General features: G+C 46.3%; 1 protein-coding gene and 1 long non-coding RNA gene across 13 annotated transcripts in view; both read left to right on the top strand.

Annotated features, from left to right (window-relative positions):
• The window catches only part of PC (pyruvate carboxylase), a 256,716-nt gene that overhangs the window by 157,364 nt on the left and 74,163 nt on the right, over positions 1 to 25,189 (top strand). For all 12 annotated transcript variants that reach the window (XM_082203891.1, XM_082203884.1, XM_082203887.1 and 9 more), the window contains one exon: positions 19,954 to 20,136. In XM_082203891.1, coding sequence (XP_082060017.1) covers positions 19,954 to 20,136 — 183 coding nt within the window. The remainder of the gene's footprint in view (positions 1 to 19,953; positions 20,137 to 25,189) is intronic.
• LOC309521470 lies at positions 7,869 to 10,023 on the top strand. Its single transcript, XR_014214680.1, has 3 exons — positions 7,869 to 8,334; positions 8,624 to 8,730; positions 9,438 to 10,023. It is a non-coding gene; the product is annotated as an uncharacterized lncRNA (long non-coding RNA).

Here is a 25,189-nt window from a genome sequence, read left to right as displayed (position 1 = left end):
CCAAATCGATCTGGGGTGGTTTGACTATTGCCATTTGTGAGGGATTTTGAACATGCTCAGAGGGTCTCTGTTGGACTTGATTCCTTCACTCTTTATAGAGTCACTTACTAGTTTGCAAAGCTCTTTTCAAATTCTACCTGTCCTGGTAGTTTTCTTGGATATTCAGGCATCATAAGAAGAGCCTGGCTGCTGCATCAGGCCAAGGGCTCATCCAGTCCTGTGCTCTTCTCACAGTGGGCAGCCAAGTGTCCTAAGGGAAGCCCACAAGCAGAATCTGAGCTCAAAAGCAGCAACTCTCCGCACCATCCAATATTCAGAGGAATACTGTATCATTCCTTCTTTTAGAGTTTGAGACTCACACATTCTGAGGTCGAGTGCTGTTATTTGAAGCAGGATCTGGGGCTGGCACTCCCTGGGGAAGCAAGGCTCAGATTAGTCGCCAGATGGAATAAACGACAAGGAGTCCTCCTCTGACTCTAAGCGTGTGGAATGAGATGTCTGGGACTGTGTTTTTTTAAAAAAAAGATTATAATTTTTTTGCTCTGGATCATGAAAATTAGTCGTGTCTATGTGTGATTTGCTTCCACAATTTTGAGGGGGTTTTTCCTGGCATGGAAGAGGGACGGGAGTGGGCAGAATTGAAGAGAGGGAAGCAAAACTATTTTCGTTTTGTGCCTCTGGGACTCATCTCTCCTAGTCTGAAATGGGTACTGTGACTGATCTCCCAGGTGCCTGCAGCTGTGGATAAAGGACCGTAGAGACTAGTGTGCGAATCCTGATGTTGCCATGGCAAGGTCCCAGAGCAAGCCACAGTCCTGCACTATTAAGTATTTTAACAGTCATTCTTTCTCCTGAGAACTGTAGTGGCTGTGTAGATAGACAGTGTGGGGTAGTGGTTAAAGCTACCTCTCCCAACCTGATCCCCTTCAGATCTTTTGGACAACAGCTGCCATCAGTCCGAGCCAGTGCTGTGCAGGGCTGATGGTGTTTGTAGTCCAAAGCATTTGGAGGGCACCAGGTTGGCAAAGTCTGTGATGGAGTAACGTAGGATCTAGCCATGATTCTCGCGTGGTGGTGTTGGGTCAGTCACCATCTTTCAGCCTAATCCGCTCCACAGGGTTGGTGGTGGTGGTCACGGGAGCCATACATGGTGCTCTGAAGTCATATAATCATAGAACTGTAGAGCTGGAAGGGACGCCAAGGGTTATCTAGTCCAACCCCCTGCAATGCAGGAATCTCAACTAGATTATACAGTACATGACAGATGGCCACCCAATGTCTGCTTCAAAACCTCCAAGGAAGGAGAGTCTGCCACCTCCCAAGGGAAACCGTTCCACTGTTGAACAGCTCATACTGTCACAAAGTTGGGGTCCTAGCCTCCAGAGCATGAGAACAAGTTTGCTCTATCCCAGGGGTCAGCAAACTTTTTCAGCAGGGGGCTAGTCCACTCCTCCTCAGACTTTGTGGGGGGCCAGACTATATTTTGGAAAAATAATAGTGAACCAATTCCTATGCCCCACAAAGTAACCCAGAGATGCATTTTAAATAAAAGCACACATTCTACTCATGTAAAAACACGCTGATTCCCAGACTGTCCACGGGCCGGATTAAGAAGGCAATTGGGCTGAATCTGGCTTCCAGGCCTTAGTTTGCCTACCCATGCTCTATCCTCCATGCGGCAGCCCTTTAGATGTTTGAAGATGGCTATCATATCTCCTCTCGGTCTCCTCTTTACCTCTGAGAAGATGTGAGATGCATATTAAACATTTCCCTCCTATGATGATGTTGCCTCTGAGCATCCACGCCAAAGTAAATTCTCAGAATTATTTGAGCAGAGAAAGCTATGCTCGTTAAACTGGTGTCAAAACTGGTGCAGATGTGCCCCATTGGCCAGCATGTTGAGGGATTTTGACTAGCATGGTGTTTAAGAAGAAGCACCAACAAGGTGGTGCTGATGACATCTTCAGTCCTGCAAAGAACCAAAGTAGAATGGAAGATTTCTGCAAGCTGCAGTCCACTGCACCTAGTGATAAATCAGATCCTATTACATGATCTGTATTTGTGGCTGAATTCTGATGCTGTTTTGTTTTGTTTTGATTGACACATTGTATTTTTAGTGTTATTTGTATTGATGTATGTTGTCGTTCACTGCTTTGGGAGCCTTGGGTTAAAAAGCAGTACATAAATAAACCATACCTAAACCATAGCCATTGCCTCTGGGCTCAGTAGAAAGGGAAAGTGGGTGGCCTACCTTGCAGGGTTGCGAAGGAGCGCCCTGTACTGACTACCTTCTTCCTACTTCGCAGCTAATGCAGATGGACAAATCTTTGTCTTGCCTCATCCTGTTCTTGCCAGGGGTCTTTCTGAGCACTTAAGTGGGTTCCCATGTAGGCTGTGACATCCCTGAGAAGCTGGGGGGAGGGCAATGCAAGCTCCCTTCCTAGCTGCAAAACCTTTTACCGTCGTGTTGGTGATGCAAGCCTGCTAATGTCATTTATTTATTTAAAATTGTCAGCAAAGGAACCACTTAGCTGCATATGCCCTTGGCAGAACTTCAGAAAGTATCCGCCAGCGAACCAGAGCAGAATGGCACACGCTGTTGCGAGCGATTAGGTATTTATAATTCACAGGGAAGGAGGCACAAAGCATCTAGCCGGCTATGGAACTAAGAGAGCCACAAGAAATCCAAAAAGCCCTTTTTATTTGCACTTTGAGCTCATCCTATTCTTTAAACTGGGGGCAAGTGGCACACAGTAAAAAAATGCCAGCTTAAAAACAAATCATGCATCCGAGTTTTTGAGAATGGAAAATGTATTTGCTAACGTTGTTGGATCTGTTGGCATCTCTCTAGCAATTATTGATAAGTCCAACAGGCTGCAGTTCTCAGAGCTGAAATGTTGAGCCACCCGTTGCTCCATATTTTCTGGTCAAAATTGCTGATTTCTGGTTTCTAAAACGTGTGAGTTAGGTCAGTTGTAGTTTAACCAGCATGCTGGATATGACATCCCAGTTTGTTGCACTCAGTGTTTTTAGGTTATATCACAGAATCATAGAGTTGGAACCCTTCAAGGGTAATCCAGTCCAAGCCCCTGCATTGCAAGAATCTCAACTGAAACATCCATGAGAGATGGCCACCCAACATCTGCTTAAAAACCTCCAAGGAAGGAGAGTCCACCACCTCCCAAGGGAGACCATTCCACTGCCAAATAGCTCTCACTGCCAGAAAGTTCTACCTGATGTCTAGCTGGAATCTCCTTTCTTGTAACTTGCAGCCATTGTTTCGTGTCCTCCCCTTTGCAGCAGCAGAAAACAAGCTTGCTCCATCTTCCATATGACAGCCTTTCAGATATTTGAAGATAAATGTTATATCTCCTTTCAGTCTCCGCTTTTCCAAGCTAAATATACTGTACCCATCTCCTTCAAGCATTCTTCATAAGGCTTGGTTTCCAGGCCCTTGATCATCTTGGTTGCCCTCCTCTACACATTGCCAAAATGTTTTGCCACATTAATGAAAAATTACTCTGTTTTGTTAATCACAGTAACATAAGAAATTTCACAGGTTAACAAAGAGTTTCAGGGTCAGCATGCACGAAGTGCTGTTTATATATTGGAACCCTCAGCCTAGGGATTTGACTGCTGGTCAGCTTGGGCTGGTGGAAGATGCAGTCCAAAACATCTGGGGGGAACCAGGATGGTGAAGGCTGCTGTACATCAATTTCCTAACAGGGGCTTGAGGCAGCCAAAGGACACTCCTTTACAGGAAGGAGTGATCCACTCTGGCTTTTCTGTGGTCCCTTTTAGAAATCATGCCATTGATGTTGCGGCATCAGAATTCAGACTCAGGACCCGAGACCTATCCAGGGAGTGAGAAAGAGAAATGGCCCCTGAAGACTCCGTTACATTGAGCTTAAAAGGTGTGCATGCTTTCAAGTCTCGTTTGACCTTTTTAGACAAATTGCATTTTAAGATGAGTATTTGCGCTGGCTAGACTCCAGCAGTTACGGACTGCTGCTTTAGAGGGGAGGTGAGAGAAACTTCCTTACGGCCCACTGCATGCATTTGTGACTGTGGAGAAGCTCAGGATCTGAACCAGTGTGGATCTCCTCAACTTTCTGCCCTCCAGGTGTTGTGTGCTACAATTCTCACTAACCCCCAGCTAGCATGGCTGGCCATGGCGACTGAGGCTGATGGTGAGGTTGTGGTCCAAACATTAGGAAGGCACCAGGATGGGAAGTTTGCTCCTCTGCTGCTGCCTCCCTCTTCTTCTTCTTCTCCTTCTCCTTCTCCTTCTTTCACAGCATCTCACATCCATCTTTGGATATATGCCTCTTCACGTCCTCTCCCTCGTTCTTTGTTGTTTGCTTCTTTCATCTACATAAGCCCTGCTGTTGGTTTTAGATCATCCACCCATTGCATAGGTGGCCATCCCCTTGGTCTTTTGAAATCGTAGGGTCTCTGTACTAACGCTGCTTTACTCCATCGCCCTCGGTTGCCTCTTGCCACATGTCTTGCACGTGTCCATTTTAACTTCGCAGCCTTTCCCGCCGCATCTGCAATTTTCATTCTTTGTCGTATCCAATTATTAGCTTCGCTATGTTTCAGTGATCTTCCTAGCATTGCGCGTTCTGTGGCATACTGTGCTGTTCTTAAGCTGTTTGTGTTTCTCTGTGTCATGGACCAGTTCTCCGCTCCATAACACATCACAGGTAATCTGCACATATTGAACACATTAAAAGGTTGCTCTAAGCCTTTTAAAGATCCATCTGCGTTAGGAGCCAGCAGCAAGTTTCGTGAGCCCTGCCACACAAGGGATTCCTGCACCTGTGTATGTGTCAGATGTGATTCATGGAGCAGCAGGAAGGAACACAGGGACACCTATCAATCTCTATCAGTTATGATGGCTAAATGGACCCTGCATGTCCGGGGGCAGTTTGCCGCTGATCGCCAATGGGAGGGTGGTGTTATGAGTCCCAAGTCCTCGTGCAGGGTTGGTCAGTCCAGGATGCAAGGCATTGGAGGAATAGAATAGAATAGAATTTTATTACTACGGTCACAGACCAGTTCCTGCTCACTTACAATATCAGGAAAATCATAAAACACAACAGGAATACACTGAATTGCAATTGGGTATAACAGAGACAATTCAGATATAGCGGCAGTTAAAAAAATACAGTGATCAAATCTTGATCACTAATATATAACCTAAAATTAACATTTAAAACCTTAATCATTTTGGTAATACAGCTTGTTCCCTAAGTTTTATGGCAGTCACACAGAATTTGGCCACCCTTAGCGTGATCTCTAGATCCTTTTGCTCTACCAGGAGTTTTAGACATTGATTTTCGGACCCATTTGGAGATTTTTGTATAACAGGAGTGGGGCATTGGAGGAGTTGGCTGTTGATGACCCAGAGGGACAGGCCTAGTCAGGACCTCAAGAGATCAGGGAGACTCCAGGGAAGGAAGTTGCGGGTGAGGAGTCAGATCCCGGGGAGGGTCAGAGTGGGGTTCTGCTTCAGCCTCCCATCCCATCTCCTGACACATTGCCCCAGCATCTCCTTCACTCCCCAGCCTCGCCTTCTGTCACAGCTTCAGCTTCCGAGGCTGTTTGCAGCCCATCCTCTCGGGAGAACCTTACTGTGCAGCCTGGGGCAGAGCTGTTGCTGATGCCTCCTCCATCACCTGGGTCACAGAGAAGCCAGCACAGGTGCAAACAGACAGCACAGGCTCAGCCCACCAGAAGGAGTTATTGTTTGCTTGCCCAATACAAAGGATGGTCCCACTTGCCACTCTGAAGCTTTGCCCGCCCCATATGACTCAAGGGGGCATGTCGCTTGATGGATCAACATCCTAGCATGCTTAGCCATGCAGAGCACCTGTTGCGTCTTTTGTTTTTTAATTGCATTAGCATAAAATCAAAAACACAAAAGCATCATCAAACTTACAGAGCATAGGAACAGTACAGAGCTTGTAGAAAAATAAAATGTAGAAAAACACACCAGTAAGGCCAGATTTTGTGATCTGGTGGGGGAAGAGTGTTTTGTATATCTGTATTTGACACATATGAAATGAAATCCCACCAAACGGCATTAGAAATGTTCCAGGTTTCTTTTATCCTTAAAGGTAAAGGTACCCCTGCCCGAACGGGCCAGTCTTGCCAGACTCTGGGGTTTGTGCGCCCATCTCACTTCTATAGGCCGGGGGCCAGCGCTGTCCGGAGACACTTCCGGGTCACGTGGCCAGCGTGACAAAGCTGCATCTGGCGAGCCAGCGCAGCACACGGAACGCCGTTTACCTTCCCGCTGGTAAGCGGTACCTATTTATCTACTTGCACCCGAGGGTGCTTTCGAACTGCTAGGTTGGCAGGCGCTGGGACCGAGCAGCGGGAGCGCACCCCGCCGCGGGGATTCGAACCGCGACCTTTCGATCGGCAAGCCCTAGGCGCTGAGGCTTTTACCCACAGCGCCACCCGCGTCCCTTTTACCCTTAGACACACGTAATTTGTGAGTTATTTTTCTCTGCAGTAATCAGAGCTTCTGTACCACAAGCTTCTGTACCACAACAAGAAGCTTAGCCATGCATAGACCCTGATGTGACTTTGGACCCTAATCTGCCTGTGTACCATACTGATTTGAGCATTAAAGGTGTTAGCAGAAACTGGGATCTGAGTTCAAATTCTTCCACCTCTCCTGAGAGGCAGGGCTGGTGTGGGCAACAGTGGGGAGGCACCTGGTGACTCCTAGTTGGGAAACAAAATCTGGGACAACCAAGCCTTTGGCCTTCATCCTGCAGGGACCTGCTTGCATTCTTTTCAGCAATCTCTAGACCTGTCAGGAACTCGGCTGCCCGGCCTTAAGGAACAGGTTGCTGGAAGCTGCCTCTCTCATTGAGCCACCGAGACATCAAGTCGGCCGGGGCTCTCCGCACGTCCTTGGTGTATAGCACAGAGATATATGATGGGCTCTGACATTTATCCCCGCCTGGCAGGCAAGCATCGTTTGTTCACCGCTCTGGAGTTATTGGCTGCTGTGTAACTGCTCCTAGGCGACTCACCCTCCCGGTAGACAGTCAAAGGAGTTCCCCTCCTCACCTAGTCTGGGCAGAGTTCAGTGGCAGGCCTGGATCCAGGTGTCCAGCTTAACCTGGGGCAGAAGCAGGCTTTGATGTGCTTCTTTACGAAACATAAAGATCCAGGGTTCTTTAATAACTTTAGAAGAGCCCTGCTGGATCAGGCCAAAGGCCCACCTAGTCCAACATCCTCTTCTCACAGTGGCCAAACAGAAGGCTGTGGGAAACCCACAAACAGGTCCCAAGCACAAGAGCTCATTCCCCTCCTGTGGCTTCCAGCAGTTGGTATTCAGAAGCATAACATTACTGTCTCTGACTGTGGAGGCGGAGCGTAGCCATCATAGCTAGTAGACTTCAGTTGCCTTCTCCATCAATTTGCCCGATCCTTTAAAAAAAAAAATCAAGTTCGGGATTTTAACATACATATATTATCTCCTTCCAATTTTTAAATTTCCCATACAATTTTTTCCTTTCCCTCCCTCCCCCCCCCCCGGTACCCATTGGAAGGGTTCAAACAATTATCCTCAGCCATGGGCATAGCGTCTTTAGTTTCCACCAAATGTCTTTTGTTCCAGTAGTTTTTAATCCAGCCTTCCAAGTCAGTGGCCATCACTGCCTCCTGTGGGTGAGAGTTCTGTCGTTTAATTATGTGCTTCATGAAAAAGGACTGTATTTTATCTGTCCTGAATCATTTTAGCAAATTATTCGACTGATGTTATGTTGCTGTTTTTACAAGGTGCTTTTAAATGGCACCAAGAACCCAGCAATGTGATATGCACCCCCAAACGTGCTAAAGGGGAGGGACTAATATGAAAAACACTCCCCAAGTGACATGCTCCAGATTTTTGTTGGACTCCAACTCCCATCTGCCTTGGCCAGCAAGGCTGATGGTCAGGGATGAGGGGAACTGGAGTCCAAGGAGTTCTGGCAGGCACCATGTCGGCAGACCTTGATGTAAATTAGAGAGAAATCTCTTCCTTTATTCCACTATGATTAAAATTGTAAGAAAGTTGAAACCATTCTGTACCTCTTTTTAGATAGGTTCAGGTCTTCTATGCCCTTCATCTGCAACACAAAGGTACATGCTTCTCCTCACTTAGGTTCCATCATTTTCCCGTCATTTCCCCCCTCTATTGTTCAGAGGAGCCTCCCCATTCAGAAACAGTCTATTCTTTGAGCACCAGTTGCTGGGGAGTGAGCATATGGGCTTGGGATCCTGCTTGTTGTCTTCTGTGCATCCATTTGCTTGGCCATGGTTGGAAAGAAGGTGGACCTTAGACCACCAGGGGTCTTCTTTTGTCTGTAGGGTGTGCGCTGGGGTTCTGGCACTCAGCCCTTTCCTCCAGGCAACAGGGCCTTCCTCCCTTGAGCCTGAGTGTCCCTTTAAGACCTGGGAAAGGAGCCACCTTCTAATGGAGGCAGTCCCTAAAAGCTTCTCTGGCTGCCTCAGTGCAGATGCGCTTGAGTGCTGGAGAGTCCTTGCATCTCCGGGGTGATGATTAATTTAAACAGACAAGGAGGGTTCCTTGCGCTTTTCCCTGCTTCTCCTGTTCCAGAGTGCACCGTGTAGCCTTCTGCCTGAGTGGCTTTTCTTAGCTGAGATTATGTCAGGCGGAGAAAGAGGAAGATTCAGCCAGCAGAAGGAGACAAATCTCAGAGACATGTACGGAGAGGGCACTGCCTTAGAAGATTTCTTCCGTTGCATGTGAAACAATTCTGGCACTGGGAAGAAAGCGGGATGCAAAGACGAGGCAGGGTTCAAAGAGACACAACAGCAAAGAACCCTTGGAAGGGAGCTGGGGAAAATGGAGCTTAGTTGGGATAAACAGGAAGAGACCCAAAGCAGCCCTCACCAAACTGGTTCTTTCCACATGCTTTGGAGTGTAACTCCTATTAGTCCCAGAATCATGTGGCTGATGGGAGTTGTAGATCACAACATCTGAAGGGCACCAGGTTGGGGAATGCTGCTGTAGCAACATGACATGTTCACACTAGAGCTGGGATGAGCCAGAGAGATATTTTAGCCCAGTGTTCTCCAACCTGCAGCCCTCTGACTGTTTTGGGACTACAGCTCCCTTAAGCCCCAGCCAGCAGAGACATTACTGACAAAGGTTGGGAACTGGAGACCACATCTGGAAAACACCCAGTATGTGATCACACAGTTTAGTTCCACCGGGGACTGTTGTGGAATTTCAGAAATTGAGAAATTGCCCAGAGGGTGATGTTTTCCTCCCTCCTTTGTAAAACTCAGGGTGCGGTGGGGGGGGGGCGCAGATGGAAGCATGTGTTGGGTGTCATTAGTAAGACTAATGTGGGAGCAGATTCAGTATACTTAACACATTATTATGGAATTTGCTTTCTGCCCACCAGGAAAAAAAAGATTTTGCTAAGGGTTGAGAGGCATATTCATGGAAGAGAAGGCATCTATCAACACCTTTTTTGCAATGGCAGCTGAAGGAGAACCTCCAAGCACAGCAGTATATAAAAGAGCTTTATGTTCTCCCCAGAATAACATGGGCAAAAATAAGCCTCAAAAACAGCCTTATCCTGTGTCACACCATTCATTCCAGTCGCCTCACCTCAAAAAGGGTATTGTAGAGTTGGAAAAGATTCAGAAAAGGACAACCAAAATGAACAAGGGGGCGGAGAGACTCCTCTATGAATAAAGGTCGCAGCATTTGGGACTTGTTAGTTTATAGAGAAAAAGCGAGTAAGAGGAAACATGAAAAGAGTTTATAAAATTGTGCAAAAAATGGAGAAAGTGGATAGAGAACAGTTTTTTCTCCCTCTCCCATGACACTGGAACTTGTGGACATAACATCTATTGCAGCTTAATGTTGGAAGATTCAGAACAGGTAAAAGGAAGGACTTCTTCAGGTTGCACATAGTTAAACTATGGAACTCTCTCCCACAGGAGGCAATGGTGGCCACCAATTTGGATGGCTTGGAAAAAGGATTGGACAAATTCATGGAGGAGAATATCAATGGCTACTAGTCACGTTGGCTGTGATCTGCCTCCTTGGTCCGAGGCGGCAATGCCTCAGAAAACCTGTTGTTGGAAACTGCAGGCAGGAAGAGGGCTGTTGCACTTAGATCCTGCTTGTGGGTTTCCCACAGGCACCTGGTTGGCCACTGTGGGAATGGGATGCTGGACTAGATTGGCCATTGGCCTGATCCAGGAGGCTCTTCTGATGTCCTTAAGTCCATCTAGTTTGTCATTCACTTGAGAGCCTTCAACTGGAGATGCTATCAGTCTCACAAAACATGCTGAACAAGCTCTAATACTTTAAGTCACTTAATAACCTCTGCTTTCCTTCTCTCACCCTCCCCACTTCATTCTTTTGTCCATCTGGGTAAAGAACCATATATTGCCCCTGCTTTGCCCATGTACTATGTGAATGTAATTGTTCTGGCTGCAGGCCAGAATCTCTTGACTCTGCATATGCCTATCAAGTATTCAGGTCGCTCCTGCACTGTGATGAGAATGTGCCAAAGGGTCTGTCGCCAGGACCTTTCTACAGTCACAACAGCCCTTCAGCGAGCCTTTCCCATGTCTGGCCAGCTGTCTCTCCCACACCACGGCCTCCTCTGGCCAGCTTGCCATTCCCCCAAAATGCACACATGGACAACAATGCCTCCAGTCTTTTCTAATTTGATAGCCCAAGTTTTTTTTATGTCAACCAGAGAGTGCTAAGGAAAATTGACTTGGCTCTTTATTTCTACCCCGAAGATGAGGAAGAAGAAAAAACCCAGTGCTGGGTCTTGAGTGGCAGCCAAGCACCATTCATTGACCCAGCCGTGCCGCTGCCTGCGGATCATAGGAAACCAAATAAAATCAGTGGGCAGGAGATATTTGCGCTTTTAATTATTGGAAGAGGTGACATCTGCCCCCATGGAAAGCAGTTTGGAAGCTCCTCCGCCCCCAAACCAAAAGCTTCAATGCACAGCTGCTTCTTAAGGAGGATTCTCTGACACCCAGGATTGACGTGTTCTGCCATCTCTGTTTGGCCCATCTCCATTTCAAAATGCAAATGAAATCCCACGTATAATAAAATGTGCATATGCTTAGACTTTGCGACATTGCCCCACTCATTTTTTTAGGCAGAAGGCGCTCCAAGGTGCAGGTGGAGAAAATGAAGAAATGCTATTGGGTAACAGAGAGAAGGCGGAAGTTTTCAACACCTGCTTTGCCCCGAAAGGAAAGCGGTGCCTAACTTGGTGATAATAGTATAAACGATGCAAGGAGGGAGCTGCAGCCCAAAACAGAAAAAGAGGTTGTCATGGACCACCTAGCTACTTTAAATGAATTCGGCCTGATGGGCTGCACCCAAGGATATTAAAGAAGCATGTGGATGTAATCTCAGAGTCTCTGTCTGTACTATTTGATAATTCTTGGAGAACAAGTGAGCTTTCTGCGGACTGGAGGCAGACAACTGTTGTCCCCATCTTCAAAAAGGGGTGAAAAGAAGACTCAGGTAACTACTGACCAGTCAGCTTGCCATTGATACCAGGAAAGGTCCTAAAACATTTAATTAAACAATCAGTCTGTGAACACTTAGAAAAGGATGTTGTGATTACTAAGACCCAATATGGGTTTCTCAGAAACAAATCATGTCAGAGAAATCTCATTTCTTTGATGGAGTTACAAGTTTGGTAGATTGGGGGAATGCTGTGGACGTAGTGTATCTTGATTTCAGTAAGGCTTTTGACAAAGTCCTCCATGATGTTCTTGCGGAGAGATGATAAAATATGGGCTGGATGAGGTAACGGTTAAGTGGATTTGTAGCTGCTTGACTGAATGAACCCAAAGAGTGCTCATTAATGGTTCTTCATTATCCTGGAAAAAAATGGTTTAGTGTGGTGCTGCAGTGTTCTGTTCTGGGCCCACTGGTGTTCAACATCTTTATAAACGAATTGGATGAAGGAATTAAGGTGATATTTATGAAATTCACAGATGACATCAAACTGGGAGGGGTAGCTAATGCTGCAGAAGATAGAATCAAGATTCAGAATGCCCTTAAGAGATTGGAGACCTGGGCCCAAACTAAAAAATAATGAATTTCAATAGGGACAAATGTAAGGTTCTGCACTAAGAAGAAGAAGAAGAAGAAGAAGAAGAAGAAGAAGAGGAGGAGTTTGGATTTGATATCCCACCTTTCACTCCCTTTAAGGAGTCTCAAAGCAGCTAACATTCTCCTTTCCCTTCCTCCCCCACAACAAACACTCTGTGAGGTGAGTGGGGCTGAGAGACTTCAAAGAAGTGTGACTGGCCCAAGGTCACCCAGCAGCTGCATGTGGAGGAGCGGAGACGCGAACCCGGTTTCCCAGATTACGAGACTACCGCTCTTAACCACTACACCACACTGGCTCTCGCTGGCCCCACTTAGGCAGGGCGTTGGACTAGATGGCCCTTTGGTTCCCTTCCAACTCTACAATCAATGGTTCTATTATTCTAGATGGGGCAAAGTGGCCTCGTGCAAACCCTTCCACAATGAGAATCTCTCTGTCTTCACGAGACAGAAGACCCTCTTAATCCTAATCTGCCACGGAGCCCCATTAGAGAGAATTTGTAAGCAAAACTCGGGTCCTGCTCCAGTTTGCACGACTGATTTATTGGCTTCATTAGTCGGAGGGGAAGGATCGAGGTTGCCGGGGTGTGATTTATTCTGGCTGCCAGCGAGGCCATTTACCAGTCTCCTGATTTCCTCTGATAACAAATTCCCCCTTCTGTTTAAATAAGAAGAGGGGGGAGAAACAGAGAGATCCAGAAAGATGTTTTGGTCCCTGCACAGCCTCTGGAGAGACATAACTCTCACATTTTTCATGACACGCCTCTTGGGTTGAATCTCAATCAGAGCAGCGTGGGGCTCAGAGCTCAGCTTCCTGAACCTGTCAAGGACCTGGTGAGAATGAAGTAGCAGAGTTCAGAGATTGTCTTGATTGCTTTTTTCTTCATAAGGCCAATTAAGTATCACAGAATATAGCATTCATCCTTTTCGCTGTTGCATCTTTTGATTGGTGTTAATGGTGTGTCAGGCGCTGTACGAGTGAACCAGTGCAGAGTAGAACAGAGATTTTCAAATGGTATTCTAATTCAACCTTTCGCTAGCCGGTGTCCTCCAGATGTTTGGACTCCTATCAACCTCCAGCCAGCATGGCTGTTTTGGACTCCAACTCCCATCAGCCCCAGCCAGCACAGCCATTTTTTACTCCAACTCAGCTAGGGTTGATGGGAGTTGGAGGTTGCTGGGTTGTAGCAGTACTGTACTCAGAGATGGAAACAATTGACATAGGCCCTAACCACTGCCAAACATATCTAGAAAGTATTCCTTGAAGGCAGATAGCTTTAAAAACCCTACTGATGTATAGGGGAGTCCTGGGTTCCAATCTCTGCTTGGCAATACAGGCAGCTGAGTGACCAGCTAGCCACTGTCTCTCAGCCTAACACAACTCACAGGATTGTTGCAACAATAAAATTGGAAAATGCCTGCATGTACCTGTAGCTCCTTGATGGGTTACAAAAACGATCAACCAGTCTATAAGCTTAGGGTCCATTTTGCTTTGTCTTACAACACACACACGTGACTCACTTTCTGCCATGAGGGATTTGTGGGCAACATAGTCCTACTGAGAACTAAGTAAGAATGTCAGAGAGAAAAAGAGAGAGCGATTAAAATTGCCAATGTTCACTTATTAGTCCTGTCTCCAGAACGGACATTAATCCAACGAATAGAGATGATAATAAGTATATTATTCACGCTTCAAAGAGTATATGATGATGCATAATTGATTGTTTGTTGGTTTGCATCATGGTTCCTTTGCATTGAAGTGAATACTGTGGAATAATGTAATTAATTGCATAATTGATTTACTTAATGTTTTGACATGACGAACAGTGAAACGTATAAAATAGTTTTTGTTGGAACCTTTTCATTCTGTTCAAATGATATCAAAATGGAAACATTGCTCCATTAGGCAAATACGGGCCACCAAAGCCATCCGGGGGAGACAGTGTTCAGAGATGGACATGTCACTGGCTTCCCCACTGAAGTAGAACTTGCTTTCTCTAGGAATTCGCCAGAGTTCAGGCCTGAGCATTTCCTGGAACACCTGGTTTAGGTTCAGTTTCTTGTGAATCATGTTGCCTACCACCCTGAGGACTAGAAGCTTACTTGATTGCTATTTTAAAAAATAAAGAAAGTGTGGACTTTTAGAACTGTATTCATGTATTTTGAGTAAAGACAGGTTCTGTTCTGTATGATTGCAGGCATGCAGAGTAAGCCAGTGTCCAGTCTTGTGCCCGAGTAGCCGTCTCCGGAAGAAGCAGTTCCCAGGGCCTGAATTTGAAAGTCCAGTGATGTTACACAAGCTGGCACGTTGTACATTGCACTGCATGCCTCCGAAGGGCCTTGTCACATCAGCTTAAGCTTCTTGCTGACCAAAGTGCAGGAGGAATGCTGCAAACAATGGAGATTGCATCCTCCTGAAGCACGTCTCTCTCTCTCTCTCTCTCTCTCTCTCTCTCTCTCTCTCTCTGTGTGTGTGTGTGAACAGCTATAAAACTCTGGACTTGTCTTCTCTGCCTCTCTCTCCCCTCTTCTGCTCCTGCTGCTGCTGCCATCCTTCCTTGCCAGGACCTTTTCCAGAAGGAAACTGGCAGCTTATTCTTCCGGGAATGGAAGGGTATTAGAAGAAGCAAAAACAAAAGCAATAAGTAGTATTAATGTAAGATTAATACTTTGGAAATGCTGTCCCCAGGGAGGCTTGCCTGACACCATCATTATATATCTTTAGGCACCAGGCAAAAACTCCTCTGTAACCAGATCTTTGGCTTCTAACTATCTGTGGCCTTTCAGAAGGGAGTGGGATATTTTTAATGTATTCCTGCCCCCTGGTTTTAATATATATAATGTGGGAGGGGGGCAGTGCCAGATTTACGTATAAGCTAAACAAGCTGTAGCTTAGGGCCCCACTCTCTTGGGGGCCCCAAATAAAATTAAATGGGGAAAAACTGGAAGTACATTTCTAAATTATAAGATAAAAAACAAATGAAATAAAACCTACATACAGCAACAGTGTTTTGTGTTGTGTAGGCTCCTATGATGTAAGTAATGGGTCCTGCCTGCTCCCTAAAATTGTATTTCGGTCCAACAATTACCGTATTTTTTGCACCATAACACTCACTTTTTTCCTCCTAGAAAGTAAGGGGAAATGTCTGTGCGTGTTATGGAGCGAATGCCTGCGGATGGCGGGGGGGATCTGCTGCAGTCGTGAGCAGAGGATCCATGGTTCCCCTTCCTTCCCTCCTCCATGGTTACAAAGCATGGATCCACATGGATCCTCAGGATTTTTGCATTGGGCTACTCCAAACTCACTGTCAGATCACATGTCTGTGGCCACAGCATGAACCACAAAAATCATATATCCACTATTTTGTTTAGAATATTTTTTTCCTTGTTTTCCTCCTCTAAAAACTACGTGCGTGTTATGGTCTGGTGCGTGTTATAGAGAGAAAAATATGGTACTTTGATAAAATACATATTTTGTAAAGTGAAAACGGCTTTAGATACTTGTTGTTGTTTAGTCGTGTCCGACTCTTCGTGACCCCATGGACCAGAGCACGCCAGGCACTTCTGTCCTCCACTGCCTCCCGCAGTTTGATCAAACTCATGCTGGTAGCTTCAAGAACACCATCCAACCATCTCATCCTCTGTCGTCCCCTTCTCCTTGTGCCCTCCATCTTTCCCAACATCAGGGTCTTTTCCAGGGAGTCTTCTCTTCTCATGAGGTGGCCAAAGTATTGGAGCCTCAGCTTCAGGATCTGTCCTTCCAGTGAGCACTCAGGGCTGATTTCCTTCAGAATGGAGAGGTTTGATCTTCTTGCAGTCCATGGGACTCTCAAGAGTCTCTTCCAGCACCATAATTCAAAAGCATCAATTCTTCGGTGATCAGCCTTCTTTATGGTCCAGCTCTCACTTCCATACATCACTACTGGGAAAACCATGGCTTTTACTATACGGACCTTTGTTGGCAAGGTGATGTCTCTGCTTTTTAAGATGTTGTCTAGGTTTGCCATCGCCTTTCTCCCAAGGAGCAGGCGTCTTTTAATTTCGTGACTGCTGTCACCATCTGCAGTGATCATGGAGCCCAAGAAAGTAAAATCTCTCACTGCCTCCATTTCTTCCCCTTCTATTTGCCAGGAGTGATGGGCCCAGTGGCCATGATCTTCGTTTTTTTGATGTTGAGCTTCAGACCATATTTTGCGCTCTCCTTTTTCACCCTCATTAAAAGGTTCTTTAATTCCTCCTCACTTTCTGCCATCAAGGTTGTGTCATCTGCATATCTGAGGTTGTTGATATTTCTTCCGGCAATCTTAATTCCGGCTTGGGATTCATCCAGCCCAGCCTTTCGCATGATGAATTCTGCATATAAGTTAAATAAGCAGGGAGACAATATACAGCCTTGCCGTACTCCTTTCCCAATTTTGAACCAATCAGTTGTTCCATATCCAGTTCTAACTGTAGCTTCTTGTCCCACATAGAGATTTCTCAGGAGACAGATGAGGTGATCAGGCACTCCCATTTCTTTAAGAACTTGCCATAGTTTGCTGTGGTCGACACAGTCAAAGGCTTTTGCATAGTCAATGAAGCAGAAGTAGATGTCTTTCTGGAACTCTCTAAGTTTTCTCCATAATCCAGCGCATGTTTGCAATTTGGTCTCTGGTTCCTCTGCCTCTTCTAAATCCAGCTTGCACTTCTGGGAGTTCTCGGTCCACATACTGCTTGAGCCTTCCTTGTAGAATTTTAAGCATAACCTTGCTAGCATGTGAAATGAGTGCAATTGTGCGGTAGTTGGAGCATTCTTTGGCCTTTCTTTGGGATTGGAATGTAGACTGATCTTCTCCAATCCTCTGGCCACTGCTGAGTTTTCCAAACTTGCTAGCATATTGAGTGTAGCACCTTTAGATACTTACTAGGCCCATAAATTATCATATAGCATATATTCAACACAAAAAAGCGACCATTTGTTGTTGACAAAGGACAGCTGGACGTATAAAGGGCCCCATTACCCTCAGTAGCTTAGGGCCTCATCAAACCTAAATCCTGCGGGGGGCGGGGCATTGTGCAAGTTAAAGGGACTAATGAATTAGACAGATTCATGGAGAGAGGACTCATAATGGCTACTAGTCATGATGGCTCTGCTCTGCCTCAACAGCTGGAAGCAGCAATGCTTCTGAAATCTACTTGCTGGAAGCCACAGGAGTCGCTCTTGTGCTTGAATCCTGCTTGTGGGTTTCCCATTGGGGCATCTGGTTGGTCATTGTGAGAACAGGATGCTGGGCTAGGCCTCATCCAGCAAGGCTATTCTTACAGTTTTCAAAATAAAAAAAATTCCTTCCAGTAGCACCTTAAAGACCAGTTTTCGTGTGCATGCACACTTCTTCAGATACACTGAAACAGAAGTTGCCAGATCCTTCTATATAGTGAGAAGGTGGGGAGGGGTATTACTCAGAAGGGTGGTGGGAATGGGAGATTGGCAGATAGCTGAGATGAGTCTGTTGACGACTCTTAACGACTGTAATAGGTCTTACAGGAAAAGGCAAGGGGTGAGAAGGTGAGAAATGGTTTAGTCATGTATAGTGAGATAAGAATCCAATGTCTTTGTTCAGCCCAGGTCTTTCCATGGTTTTAAGTTTGGTAATGAGTTGTAATTCAGCAGCTTCTCTTTCCAGTCTATTTCTGAAATTCCTTTGTAGTAAAACAGCTACTTTGAGATCTTGTATAGAATGTCCTGGGAGATTGAAGTGTTCTCCTACTGGTTTCTCTGTTTTGTGATTCTTGATGTCAGATTTATGTCCGTTTATTCTTTGGTGTAAGGTTTGGCCTGTTTGTCCAATATAGAGAGCTGAAGGACACTGTTGGCATTTGATGGCATACACAATGTTAGACGATGAGCAATTAAATAGTCCCGAGATGGTATGTGTGATGTTGTTGGGGCCAGTAATGGTGTTGTCCGGGTGTATGTGGCAGCAAAGTTGGCATCTGAGTTTATTGCAGGCTCTGGTGCCAGTGTCTGTGTTAAGTCTGGTTGTAGTATTATTGTGGGTTAAAAGGTAAAGGTAAAGGTACCCCTGCCCGAACGGGCCAGTCTTGACAGACTGTGGGGTTTGTGCGCCCATCTCACATTTATTGGCCGGGGGCCAGCGCTGTCCGGGGACACTTCCGGGTCACGTGGCCAGCGTGACATCGCTGCTCTGGCGAGCCAGAGCCGCACACGGAACGCCGTTTACCTTCCCGCTGGTAAGCGGTACCTATTTATCTACTTGCACCCGGGGGTGCTTTCGAACTGCTAGGTGGGCAGGCGCTGGGACCGAACAGCGGGAGCGCACCCCGCCGCGGGGATTCGAACCGCCGACCTTTCGATCGGCAAGCCCTAGGCGTTGAGGCTTTAGCCCACAGCGCCACCCGCGTTGTGGGTTAGGAGTTGTTTAAGATTGGGTGGCTGTCTGTAGGCAATGAAAGGTCTTCCTCCCAGAGCTTGAGAAAGAGAACTGTCATTGTCCAGGAGAGAATGACAGTTGTCTCCAGAAAGAGAATGATCACCCCACTTTCGTCATTAGATTTGCCTGGAGAAAGCCTGGGTGGGTTGGAGAGCGAGTGTGTTTAAAGGTGTCGAGTTTCTTAAAAGGAAGAGATGAACTCAGTAGTTAGAGCACCTTCTTTGCACACAGAAAGTCCCAGGCTCAATTCTTGGCAGCATCTTCAGGTAGGGAAGAAAAAGATTCCCTCTCTGGAGTCTTAGAGAGTTGCTGCCAGTCAGTGTGGGAAACACTGAGTTGTATGGACCAGTGGTTACACTCTGTGAAAGGCAGCTTACTAACCCCAACACTGTGTGAGGCTGAAGGGGAATGTATTGTCTTTCCTCCTTGGCACACCTGAATGCTCCAGACCAGCAAACTGCTAAAACTTCTGCTTTTATAGAGGTGGGCACACTTGCTGATGATCAGTTAAGCAAGGACATTTGATTAGCATCCCCTGTCTGCTACTTAACCTCTTAATTCCTATGGAAGCAGTAAGGGTGTACTTAGTTTTTCCACACATGATTTCTCTATCTTGGCTTTGTTTCTATTAATTAAATCACGAGACATATGTCATGTGTTATTCTTCATCTGAGGTTGCATTTACCTAATTTCAAGACCTGCTAAGGAACAAATGATTGGTATTATGTCCTGATATGTAAAACCACATAATCCGAAGGGGGTGCACTTTCTTTTCCCCAAGACTGTATGTTGTAGGTATTTCTCGTCTGTGTGTTATTCCATTTGTATATTTACAAAATCACACCATGCAGTATAAAAAGTATCTTCCCCACCCCGTCTCTCATTGCTACCTTCCAGTTTTTGCAACGGCTTTTCCATTATGGGCTGTTTGCCAGTCTATGTTTTACCAGTGATCAATATTCATTAATTACAAGGTTTTCCAAGTTCTAGCGATTACTGTTCTAGCTGCTGTTAATAAATGTGTTATTAATGCCTTACTTCTCAATTGGTCCATATTTGAAGTATATAAATAAAGTAAAGCTAAAATTCTGGGGTTATTGGGGTTGTCTGAGTTGTAATCTTAAGATATTTAGTTTGAAACTTTAAAGGGAAGAACTTTGGGGGCCTGTAATGCTCACCTCATATTTCAGAGGAGCATTTCTAGCTGCTACAATTCATATCTTTGAGCCAAGAATTTCAGCATCAAAATCATAACTAAATCCAAGAATAACCACAGATGTGGAAGCCTGCAGTCAACTAGTATGCATTCAATCGATCATCAATCAAACACTATGTGTTATTTTCCTGAGAGACTCTTCTTGACCTTGTGGACCTCTCCTCCTCTAGGTTTTCCGGAGTGGCGAGGGCATGGGGATCCGACTGGACAGTGCCTCCGCCTTTCAGGGGGCCATCATCTCGCCACACTACGACTCCCTCCTGGTGAAAGTCATTGCTCACGGCAAAGACCACACCACAGCAGCTTCCAAGATGAGCCGCGCCCTGGCTGAGTTCCGGATCCGCGGGGTCAAGGTAGGAAAGGGCCTTCAGGCTCATGCGCTTTCAGATTTTGTTGTTTGCCAAGGCTGAGTCTTGTGCTAGGGGCAGCTGACCTGTTGGTGTTTCTCCTTATAACATGTGCTTTTATTTATCCATTTGGGGCAGGGGATGTGTGTAAAGATTAATTTTGGCAGCCACTGTATAAATACTTCCTCTTCCATGCCGTTTGAGTGTCTGTGCACTACAGTTATAGATCAGTTTAAGGCTGCATTACCATTCACTGATAGCTGAGAATAAGTCTCACTGAAGTTTCTGTGGCTTACTTCTGAATAGACATGCATCCATAGGATTCCTATGCCATTTAGTTTCCCTAGGAAACTCCTGGGGGCTAGTTTAAGAAAGACACTAAATATCCTCTACATACTATAACTCCCAAGATTCTATGTGGTAAGTTACTACAATTTCACTAAACTAAAAGCAGTGGTAAGTGTGCATTACATTGGACTCTTTGGCTTGTTCTTACATTCTTCTTTTTAGAAATATTTTTAAAGCTGTTATAAACACACATTTTCTGATCTTTAACCAAATCATCAATTCCTTGGGAGAGATTCCCTGCCTGAAATCCTAGATTGCTGCTGCAAGTCAGTGTGGACATTACTGAGCTGGGCAAACCAATGGACTTACTAGATGGATGGATGGATTATTTTGATTTCTATAACAATATATTAAACAATATCTCTAAATGGTGTCCAAAAAAACTGAAGCAACAACAGGCAACTTAAACAAAATATTATAAAAACATATGTAACATTAATACAAAGTTATTAATATATATAAATCAATATCAATTCATTTTCCTTCTGACACACCTCTCAACTTCTGAGTTCTCACCCAGGACCTAACAAGCTCTCAGCTCACCCACAACATTTCATGATGATAAGAGTTCCTGGAAACAGCCAACATCACCCAAATCTCTCACTCTGGACATGGTTTTTATGGCAGGTCCAAGGTGGGTGGTACTTCCTCAGGCTGCCCACAGCTGTGCCCCATTCAGCTGCACACTTCACACCCAGTTCCAGGTACAGCAGGTTTCTTGAGTTTCCCTGGGGGTCCAGAGGTTGGGAAAAGGGCCCCCCCTCACTCACAGCTCTCTGCCCTCTCCTCCCCCTCCAGCTGCTAGTTGTGTATTCCGTTACATTTACACCACCTTGGCTGTTCAAAACATTTTAAAATTCTAGCAAGGATTAAGTTAATGGTCCCCAGAGCCCTAAGACTCTATTCCTAAAATTGCATGTTAGCCAAAACTATATCTATCAGTCCTCGCTGAAGTAGAAGCTGCCAGATAGTGTTCAATTCCACTTTCCCAGGCGTGTGAGAGTGGCAAAGTGACATCCTTGCTCTTCCACTTCAGCTTGAAAACCTTGCTCCTTTATTTGTGGCATCAATTGCCATGCTGGCCTTGACATTACATTGTGTATTGTTGGCCTCTGGAGTCCATTGAAAGTAGAAGCAGCAGCTGCTCTGTAGGCACCCATGTTTTCAAAGAGCATCCAGTCCCCATCCTGCAGATCTGGCAGCTTCCCGTGTTCCTTATGTATTAATGTAACATTTTTATATGTAACTCTGTATATTTGTAAAAGTAGTTGTTAACTTGTCTGTTGTTGCTTTAGTTTCACGTACACCGCTTCGAGATATTTTTCATATATTAAGTGGCACAGAAGTGGCCTAAATGAAGAAATAAATTGACGACTCAAGGCGCAGGGAGAGAGACAAGAAAGAGTAGCGCAGTTGAGGCAGGATTTTGAATTTCGGTATCTCAGATCAAAGGCTTGTTTTGCTGAGCCTTGGTTGTTACAGAGGCTGCTGCATCTACCTGCTGCCCTCTTGATGATTTGGACAACGACTCCTGCAGCCATGCTGGCTGAGGCTGATGGGAGTAACATCCGGTGGACGCCAGGTTGGCAAAGGTGCCTTCAGCTTGTTCAGAGTCTGCCAACCCGCAATATCGCTGCCCTTGTTAAGACCTCCCCTTCCCCTGACCTCCTTCACTCCACAGGGGGACAAAGCAACCAGATGATCCCCCTCCTCTGGGCTGGTATCGGATAACATTGGCAGGGCTGGTTCCCTTGCAGTGATGCCATACGGTGCCTCGGTGCCAGGGGAGGACCAGCCGCCTGCCATATGCTTGTCTGCGCTGGGAGGTGTTGTTGCTGACTGGCAGGGCGCCACGGCATGAGGACATCTGCTTGTCTGGGCCTTCTGTCCCAGGAAACCTGCCGTGAGGCTTTTCATGCGGTTTACAGTGGAGGGGGACGCCATAGGGTCCACATCCCATTTCGTTGCATGCTTGTGCGGTGGCACGCCTGGATTTTCAACATGGGCAGGCCACAAACACACCCAAAGCCACCTGTTTTGTGGGTGAGCCATCATGTATTATCTTACTTGTCAACTGCGATGGCTGCAGAATTTGTGAGGGTTTCAGGCAGGTCACTCGTATCGCTTAAGAGGCAGGGTGTGAGAAATGGAGAAACCTCACAGTGCTTTGTGGGGAAGAGCAGTATTGTCAAGGCAAGGGGCCTTCTTCCAGTGTGGCCCAGCAAATGTCCAGCTGCGTGTGGCCTCCTGCTTCGGGGGTCAGTGTCTTTATTTACTTACATTTATATCCCACCAAGGAGCTCATGTGCGTCTCTTCATTTTATCCTCATAACAACCCTAGGAGGTATGTTGCTTACACTGAGAGGGAGTGACTGGCCCAAGGTCACAGCCAGTGAGCTTCATGGCTGAGTCAGGATTCAAACCCTGGTCTCCGAGTTCATAGTCCAACGCTCTAACCACTACACCACCACTGGCTAAGCTTGCTTTCTTGCTTGCTCCACCCTCTCTCCTGTTAGCATCGTGAACAGAATCCAGGGAGGCAGTGGTGGTGGAGGCCTCAGGCCTGGGGCCTACCTTGGCTTTGTAACAGTCATCAGCAGGGTCTGAGAAACTGACGCAGGCAGGCGCTCGTCAGCTAGAGTCAGGAAACCTATGCCACATTTGCACCATACATTTAAAGTGCCGTGATACTACTTGAAACAGTCATGGCTTCCCCCAAAGAATTCTGGGAGCTGCAGTTTGCTAAGGGTGCTCAGAGCTGTTGGGAGACTCCCCTGTTCCCGTCCCAGAGCCATAATTCCCAGACTGGTTTAATCACCAATCCATTTTCACTCTGGGAAAATGACCAGTCTGTGGGTCCTTCGCTTTGCTTGTGGGTTCTCATCTCACACATCGACAAGGGCCTCTGTCTCACCACCCTGGTGCACATAGGGATGTCACTTCTCAATTTGCTGAGGCCCTTGCAGCTACTTGGCTGCTTGTAGGGAAAAGAGACGATGGAGGCTCCCTGGCACAACAGAGCCAGGCTCCTCAGCTGCTGCCAGGCGGCATTAAGGGGAGGAGGTAGTTAGCGCTGCTGAGCCAGAGCTCTCCTTGCATCAGCCAAGGTACCTCAAGGCAGGAAAAGGCATTTGAGGTTCAGCTCATCGGAGGGCCGAGGGAGGAGGGAGCTGCCATCCACGCTTGGCATAGAATCATAGAATTGTAGAGTTGGAAGGGACCCCAAGGGTCATCTAGTCCAACCCCCTGCAAGGCAGGAATTGCAGCTAAATAAACCCTGCTGGGTGGCCATCCAGCCTATGTTTGGACTGCCGGTCCCATCAGCCCCAACCAGCATGGTCGTATGATGGTTGTGGCTGATGGGACTTGTAGTCCAAAACATCTGGTGAAGGTTGTGTCATTGCTTCCGTTGTTTAGGTGTTTTTATTTCCTTCCTGCTAATACTAAATTTCCACATGGCAGTTGGATCAGATACATTGGTGGCTGGCGGTGCGCCTGTCAGCATCTATTGGCCATGGCACCTAAATGGAGCCTCCCTATTCAGAGGAAGTGTATCTCTAAATAACAGGGGGACACATCTTGCCCGGCAGCAGCAGGGACTTGTTGCCTTCCCGCCCTGTGTTTGGGTTGGCCACTGTGGGCAACTAACTGCTGGGATTGATGGACCCTTGGGCTAATACAGTAGGGCTCGTCTTCATAAGAGGTGTTTCTGCTATAGTGATTTATTTTATTTTTTAATTATTTTTATTGAATTATGCAAATACAAACAAAACAAAGCATACAAACATATCAGCTAAAGACAAAAAAGAAGAAAAGTAGAGAGAAAGGGGGGAAAGAAATGAAAACAAAGCAAAAACAGAGCAAACACAAAAAGTAAGAACATAAATATAGTACAAAATAATTATAATAGACATCCCAGAATGTCATTTCTCTGCCAAGGTACTGCCCTTTTAATTATTCTTCTGTTTTTTTACTTCCGTCAACCTCACAGCATTCATTTCCTATAGCTAGAACAGTTTCTCTGTATTTCAATATAATCCTCATCTTGGTATAAGGAAACATTTTCCCACTTACGGATTTATTCTAAGCACAACCAAATCTTGATTGTTGAACCTTGACTCTTTAGATAGGTGTCTGCTATAGTGATTTAGACCAGGGGTCGGCAAGGTTTACCTCGCCAGGGCCGGTTCACTCCCGCGGAGATCACTCAGTGGGCCGGATTGCGTCTACGCAGATGCAATTTCTGGTGCTGCAGAAGTGAGTCTCCGCACTGCACCGGTTTAGCGCAGCGTGCAGGGACTCACCGAGCGCGTGCCTCGGTTCGGGGGCAGCTCCGGGGCTGTTTAAACAACCACTGTGGGCCGCTTGTGGCCCATGGGCCACAGGTTGCCGACCCCTGATTTAGACAATGCCATAGGCAAGGGAGCTAACAGAATGCTGTGCCATGCAGTTAAAAAAATCCCTGCACATGAGAATCCTAGCATGTCAGAGAGAGAGAGAAGCCCCATCCTAGCCATCTTCTTGGCATGCTTGTTTTCTGTGTGCAAGGAGTTGCATTGCTCACACCCCTTATGGCTTTGTCCAGTTTTGCTGGGCTCTCCAGATCTCATTCTGAGGCTGATTGTAGGAGACGCTGTGTCACGGCCACCCCCTTACAGTTCACCTGCTGCGGGAGGTGGAGGCAGGAGGGGTGATGTGTCCAGCTGGCGGC

The sequence above is a fragment of the Podarcis vaucheri genome (assembly GCF_965113315.1).
Source record: "Podarcis vaucheri genome assembly, chromosome: 16".
NCBI lineage: Eukaryota > Metazoa > Chordata > Lepidosauria > Squamata > Lacertidae > Podarcis > Podarcis vaucheri.
This window is presented reverse-complemented; position numbering and strand designations above follow the sequence as displayed.